At 31.9% G+C, this 7,806-nt stretch overlaps 1 protein-coding gene across 1 annotated transcript; it reads left to right on the forward strand.

Moving 5' to 3' along the window:
* Window positions 1-4,876: 4,876 nt before the first annotated feature.
* On the forward strand, window positions 4,877-7,601 carry PPAN (PETER PAN-like protein). Its single transcript, XM_079044778.1, has 8 exons — window positions 4,877-5,084; window positions 5,533-5,606; window positions 5,760-5,942; window positions 6,039-6,269; window positions 6,379-6,471; window positions 6,558-6,745; window positions 6,854-7,047; window positions 7,321-7,601. Exons 2-8 carry the CDS (start codon window positions 5,589-5,591, stop codon window positions 7,410-7,412), a joined length of 999 nt encoding a protein of 332 aa, XP_078900904.1. The 5' UTR covers window positions 4,877-5,084; window positions 5,533-5,588; the 3' UTR covers window positions 7,413-7,601.
* Window positions 7,602-7,806: the final 205 nt, after the last annotated feature.

Consider the following 7,806-nt stretch of genomic DNA (forward strand, 5'->3'; position numbering starts at 1 on the left):
GGTCGACCCATTTTATGATATGTGGTAAACTAGTTGATGTAGTGTTATATAGCATGTTAGTTGGTTATGTGCTAGGAGGTATGCTAGTTGTATATGTAATATACTTGTATGGAAGACCATGGGAGAGCCCATGACACCTGGATGTAAGACCATGTGGGGAGCCCATGGCTTTCCTATTAAAGACCATGGGGGGAGCCCATGACACATGGATGTAAGACCATGTGGGGAGCCCATGGCTTTCCTATTAAAGACCGTGGGGGGAGCCCATGACACTTAGGTGTAAGACCATGTTAGGAGCCCATGACATCATAGAGTAAGACCCTGGGGGGGAGCCCACGACATCCTTATATGTTTGTATGCATGACTTATGTGGTTTATGTAGCTTTATAGCTAATATGGTATATGTGATTATGTGGACTGTGTGGGGTATGCTATGGGGAACTCACTAAGCATTAGCTTATAGTTTGTTGGTTTGTTTCAGGTACTTCTGAGCCTAAGGGCAAGGGCAAGGCTTTATGGCGCGGCATGCACTCTCTCAGGCGTTTTATGGGACACCCTGATATTTGAAATAAAATTGTTGATGCTACGAATTTGAAAACAACTCTTCTTGAGATTTTGTGGTTTATTGGAAACGTTGTGATTATCTAAAAATGAAAATTTTCTTTCGAAAATTGGGTTGTTACATGTAGCACTCCTAACACCTTGCAACATATTTTTTTACTGTCATGTCATTTTTTTGTCTGTCCGCTAGCATTTTTTTCTTAGTATTTCATAGAGAGTGGTAGCACCCCTAACACTCTTTGTTTTTTTCATTTTCTTTTTCAAACTTATATATATTATATTTTTTAATACACAAACATTTCATATTAAATAATTTTTTTTAAAACACAAACAATTAATATTAAATAAATTATATTCTTTTAAAACACAAAAAAATCATATTAAATTAAAAAGTCACAATAAATTAAAATTTAAAATACCTAGAAACACGACATAATACCTAGAAACATGATTTAAAACATAGAAAGCACAACTTAATACATAAAAAACACACATCATAACTAAAGTATACTTCATAAAAAACACACTTTATAACTAAAACAATGAGTCTTCCTCCGAAAATTGGTGTTCCAATTCATCTTCTTGTGACATATTAGGATCAAGATTGTCAATCGTCTAAAGACGATTAGTCAAATGGTGCGAAGATCGGCATGAAATACTGCATTATTGACTATCCTCATTCTCGATATCCTTTCTTGACCGCCATATTCAAGTGGTTGTGTCTCGGGGATGACTCCATTCTCGTCGTACACACATATCACGGTTCCTTCATGTTCTAATATCATATTATGCAATATAATACATGTATACATCACCTCTGTCATAGTAGAAACATCACGAAACAAAGATGCTTTGGATATATCTTCTTCGTTTACGTTGCGAAATGCTTGCTTCATGGTTGTCAATATGTTGTTCTAGCCTATTATGTATGAAGATGATTGACTGTATTACGATATCAAAAGCATCGTCCGATGAAGATGACGACGATGATGAAGATGAGGACGAAGACGACTTTTTTTTTGTTTTCTTTTTAAATTTTATAAATTGATGGGGTGGTTTGGGAGAGAGATGTATTGTGATGTATGTATGTTGAAATAAAAAAGGTGAATGGTTATATATATTGGTTGGGTTAAAATTTGAAAATTTGATTTTTTTTAAATCGGGTATTTTTTTTATCAAAGAAGAAAGAGTTTAAAAAAACAAATGATCAAATGGTTAATTGTGGTCATAAGTACTAACAACCAATCAAATCAAAGTCTCTCTCTCTCTCTCTCTCTCTCTCTCTCTCTCTTTAAGCAACTAGTGCATTGATGGTGGCGAGTTCCTAGCGCGAGCCAGAGACAGTGTGTAACGATTCTAACGAGCTCTAGCGAGCCTTCCGTAACGTGCGACTCCTTGCAGCCTTATAATAGAGTGTTTGATTAAGCTTAAAAAATGAGCTTTTTAATTTGTTACCGATTTTATACCGATATAAGTTAAAAAAATGTTTAGATAAATATTAAAACAGAAGTTAAATAGCTCTAATAAATGATTTTTGATAATTTTGTTAGACAAAACTGCAAAAATGGTCAATGTCGTATGCATTTTTCCTGAGGTCTGATCCAAACTTGATTTTTTTGGATTGATGATCATTTTGAGGTAGTTTGTTTGTGGAATTAGGCTATGTTAAACTTGAAAAAGACTAATTTACCCTTTTAATTTGTTTTTCTATTTTGTTAAACATTTTTCACTTTTATTTAAATTTCTAAAAATAAAAACAAATAAAAAGGAGGCCCCATCTCTCTCTCTCTATATATATATATATATATATATATATATATATATATATAACCTAAAAACTTCATAGCACCAAGAACACATACATACACAGTCCCTTTTTTTATGATTCTTAAAACACACACATAAACACACAAACACAGACAAAAGAAACACACTCGTAAATCTAAAACCATTTTTGGAACTAAATAAACAAAAAAAATCAAAACCGAACTTAGAACACCAAAAAAACCTAGAAATTGTTTGTTCTTCAAAATCAAACATCAAATATGAATCATTTGTTCTTAAAATCAAAAATCAAATATGAATCATTTGTTCTTAAATCGTTGTTGAAACAAAAAAAACATAAAAATCGATTATGGAATCGATTTCTGTATATGTGTTCATCCCCAGAACGAAATACAAAATCGAAGAGAGAGAGAGAGAGAGAGAGAAACAATTTGTGTATATGTGTGCATCTGATGATTTTGGTCTTGAGTTCTTGAATTCCAAAAAGGAAATACAAAATCGATTTCAGATTCAATATATGAGGATGAATGCACATACACACAACAAATGAATCGCAAATGATTCTTAGTGAAATGCGTTTCTGTGCTCCCTTTTGTTGATGCTGAAAAACGATCCAACCAGAGAAGAAGACCAGACCCCCTCCTCCACCAAGCTCCATTATGCATCTCTCTATACCACCCATACCCACCATTCTATCTATCACTAAACAAACGATTCCGAAAACCACTTTTCAAATTACTGATCTAAGAGTACCAATTTATGCCCAGTAACTGATATGGTTGTCGGAAAATGTCGTCTTCTAGAAACCCTAACATTACTTGCTGTTGCATTTCTAGTCACCTGGAAGCTCCTATGGATTGAACTTGTAGAGTTCGATTTCGATGATGTATGTGAGTGTATGTTGATATGTATGTTCATGAGTGCTTATATGTGTCTGGAATCGATGTTTGGATATGGAAGTTTGATTAAAAAAAAGAGATGAAGAAGATGAAAGTGTTATTGGATGATATATATATATATATATATATATATATATATATATATATATATATATATATATATATATATATATATATATAGAAAGAGAGATTTTGTATTTATTTATTAATAATAAAATAGTTAAAAAAAGAAAGAAAAAATGAAAAATAAATATATTAAGGGTATTTTAGTTTTTTCAATGGGTAAATAGCATAAAAAACACTCCGTTTACACCGAAATTCTAATTTGACACCGTGCTTTTTTTTGTCTCAAATATAACACTGTGTTTTTCAATTTGTTACAATTATGACCACTTGACCGGTTAACCAGGTTACATGCTGACGTGACATGATGACGTGTCAGTTTTGATGATGTGGCATGCTGACATGATATGCTGACGTGTCAAAAATGATTTTTTTTCCACAAAAAACAGTAAGTTTTCACTTTTTTTCGATTTTGACATTAAGTTTAATTTTTTCTTTCAATTTTGACACTACGTTTTTTTGTTCCAAATCGAAAATCATTTTTTCCAATTTTGTTCAATTTTGACCATTTTCCATTTGCAACCGTATAAATATATTTTTTTATTACATTTTAAACCGTATAAATATATTTTTTTATTACATTTTAAACCGTATAAATATATTTTTTTTTGTTTAAAAACCACATTTTTATTTAAATACAAGGTGTTTCTTTTGTTTTGTTTTTTTTGGTTTTGTTTTGTTTTGTTTTTTTTTTTTTTTTACATTCAAAGTATAATGTATAAATATGCATTAGTTATATCATGAGAATCAAACTAACCATAAGCTTCTAATAAGATGTGAAAATTTCAGGGGTTGCAAACTTGACATCCGGGTTTTAATCGACTACACGCCTCCAAACCTACAAACTCATTTTAAAGTTGCGTATTTAATATAAAATACGATTTTTATATAACTAATACATATTTATACATAATATTATAGTTTGAATGTAAAAAAAAACTTGTATTTATACAAAACTATGGTTTTTAATTGAAATGGAAAATGGTCAAAATTGATAAATGATGTTCGATTTGGAACTAAAAAAACATAGTGTCAAAATTGAAAGAAAAAATTAAACTTAGTGTTAAAATCGAAAAAAGTGAAAACTTACTGTTTTTTGTGGAAAAAAAAATACAATTTTGACACGTCAGCATGCCACATCATCAAAACTGACACGTCATCATGCCACGTCAGCATGTAACCTGGTTAACTGGTCAAGTGGTCAGAATTGTAACAAATTGGAAAACACAATGTCAAATTTGAGACAAAAAAAACACGGTGTCAAATTAGAATTTTGGTGTAAACGAAGTGTTTTTTATGATATTTACCCTTTCAATTTGGAAATGGACATTTTCCATATAAGACAGAGCTTAAAAAGACCACCAATCAAAAGAATATAGATTTGGACAAATTTAAAAAAAAAAAAAAAAAAAGGTACCAATGAGATCATTTTTAAAGTTTTGTCAATTTGTTATGGCTTAAATATAAAATCTCCTTATTTCTTCTTGTTTCACCATTTGAATGAATCGACCATTATACCCTTGACCTAAACCCCTTAACCTAATAAACCTCATACGTATCTACACAAATCACAGACGCCTCCACCCATCGCGTGTTCTGTCGATCGTTGCCTCCAAACGAGGTCTCCCCTGCTGCCGCCTTCTCTCCTGTGAAGCCACCGGCCGGAGACCGTCGCACCCCCACAGCAACACCGGAGACCGTCGACCCCACAGCTAGGTTGGTTTTGTTCAATTTTTCCTGCTAGCGTTTTTTTTTTCCTGCCGTCGATTTTTTTCCCTAGCTTTATTCTTCCTTCTTTTCCCTGGTTTCCGTTAGAATAATTTGTTGGTTCAAAGAATTTATCAATTGACGCGTAAAATGGAAACATTTGTAATGAAAGTTGTTTATCTTTGAATTTGAAATGGGTATTGATATTCCTGCTGTTGTTTTTTTTCCTATGTATGAGTTTGTGCTTCAGTTATCAATTGAACCTAGATGTTAAACCTCTAAGAGTAGCCAACACTAGCACCGAATGGTTATGTTTCATGTTTGAATTGATTGGTATTTATTCGTTATCACTTTAGTCTCCAAAAGAGCTAAAGTTTTGAGTTATCATCGCACACATATCGCAATTAACTGGAATCTTAATTTAGGTTATTGTACTAACCAATTGTGTTTGATGCAGTTTGTTTTATAAACACAATTTCAATTTAGGGCAACAAGTGAACACATAATTCGAAGATGGCTCGTTTCCGTAATGTAAGTAATGTTACTCAGTTCTTTAGCTTTTGAAGATGATTAAAAGAAAAATAGGATACTATGATACCCAAATAAATAAAACAAAACTATGTTACTATTTATATTGAAGGTCTTTGAATTTAATACATTTGTGATGCAATCATTTGTTATCAGAAAAAGAAAGTGGTATTTGTGAAGCCAGCAAAGAAACAGCCACAACAGAATGTGGATCATGTTACAGGTGATAAGATACCAAGAAGCTTTGTGTTTTCAAGATTGAAATTACCTGGTTCTCTCAAACAATTGCAAGCAGACTTGAGAAAGATGATGCTTCCATATACAGCTCTAAATCTAAAGGTAATTCTATTTTGAGCTTTAAATACTTAAACCCTTTAAAAAAATTTCAGCACTTTACCTTTTAATAACTTTTTTTATTATGTATTATTGATACAGGAAAAGAAGCGTAACAACCTGAAAGATTTCTTGAATGTTGCGGGGCCCATGGGAGTAACGCATTTTCTTATGTTATCAAAAACAGGAAGTTCCCCATACTTGAGAGTTGCAAGAACACCACAGGGCCCCACTCTTACATTCAAAATTCAAGAGTATTCTTTAGCTGTTGATATTGCTAATTCCCAATTACGCCCAAGAGTTCCAAAAGACCTCTTCAAAAACTCTCCCCTCGTATTTCCCTAATTTACATCTATTTTTTAATCTACTTTTGTTGATTTATTTGTTACATTTATATTTTGTGTTGTTTTTTCACAAAAGCTAATATTGATTTTGAATACAGATTGTGCTGTCTGGTTTTGGGACTGGTGAACAACATTTGAAACTTACAACAATTATGTTTCAAAATATCTTCCCTGCTATCGACATTAAAACAGTGAGTATTTTTTTTTTTTTTTCTCTTTAAATGTTTTCTATCACGCTTAATATTTTATAAATTATAATTTATATTAAATTTTGCAGGTGAAACTGTCATCATGCCAGAGAATTGTGTTACTTAATTACAATAAGGAGACAAAGCTTATCGATTTTAGGCATTATTCCATCAGATTGCAACCAGTTGGTGTCTCACGTAGAATCAGAAAATTTGTGCAAAACCATCAAGTTCCTGATCTCAGATCTCTTCAAGATGTCAGTGACTTTGTAACAAAGTAACGTTTCCTTCTTTCTTTCATTCTTTCTCTCTCACACACACACATAGTAAGTGTTTGTATAAATAAAATGAAGGTAAAGATTTTTTTATTTTTGAAAATGAAAAGGGCGGGGTATGGATCAGAAAGTGAAGGAGATGATGAAGCAGCAACTGTGAGCTTAGCAAGTGATGTTGGTAGAGTCAATAAGGCTTCTACTAAAAGTGCTGTCAAGCTTCAAGAGATTGGGCCCCGCATGACACTTCAGCTTATCAAGATCGAGGATGGATTATGTTCGGGCACCGTAATTTTTAGTGAATACGGTAATTTTTTTTTTTACCATGAAAAATTGTGATATTTACTTTTTTTTACCTTACGTAAAAGTAATTTAATGTTGATAGAAAGCAATTAGATTTTTTTAAAAGTATTGTGTCCTAATAAGACAAAAATTGAAAGTAGAATGCTGTAATAGAAAGAAATGAAACACAAATGGGGAGATGGAAGAGAAAAGAGATGAGGGTTAGATTTTGTAAAATTGTGGAACTTAATGGGTCCTCTTTGACAAGTGAATTTTTTTTATATTTTGTTTATTTAAGGAAATAGCGAGGAAAAGAAAGAGGACTCGGAGGAAGGTTCTGAAGGAGATGGTGAGGAGGGAAGTGAGCAAGAAGACGTCATGGATGAGTAATACAATTTAATTTTACAATTTATTTAGGTTCGATGTTCATTTGCTATATTTGGAAATGTGGATTTGCTTCCATTTTTGTGATGTTATGTAAAATATATGTTTTTTTTTTCTTTTTTCTTTTTTATTTATCATTTTCATTCGAAATCTGGCAATGGGCAATTGGGCATGTGAAAATTTTTATGGATCCAACACTGTATCTCTTCTCGACATTCATTTTGTGGATCCCGATTAGCAAAATTAGAAGACTATGAAAATTAATTATTTGTTTTTTAACCGATGGAATAGAAATGATTTACTTTGTGGTTTTTAATGACAAATGTATGTTTTTTTTGTGTAATTCATTAAATTTTTATCTTTTAAAAGTAGAGGAAAATGTATTCCTATTACAATCTTA

Source organism: Lactuca virosa, chromosome 4 (assembly GCF_052849685.1).
Source record: "Lactuca virosa cultivar CGN04683 chromosome 4, Lactuca_virosa_CGN04683_v6, whole genome shotgun sequence".
Lineage (NCBI taxonomy): Eukaryota > Viridiplantae > Streptophyta > Magnoliopsida > Asterales > Asteraceae > Lactuca > Lactuca virosa.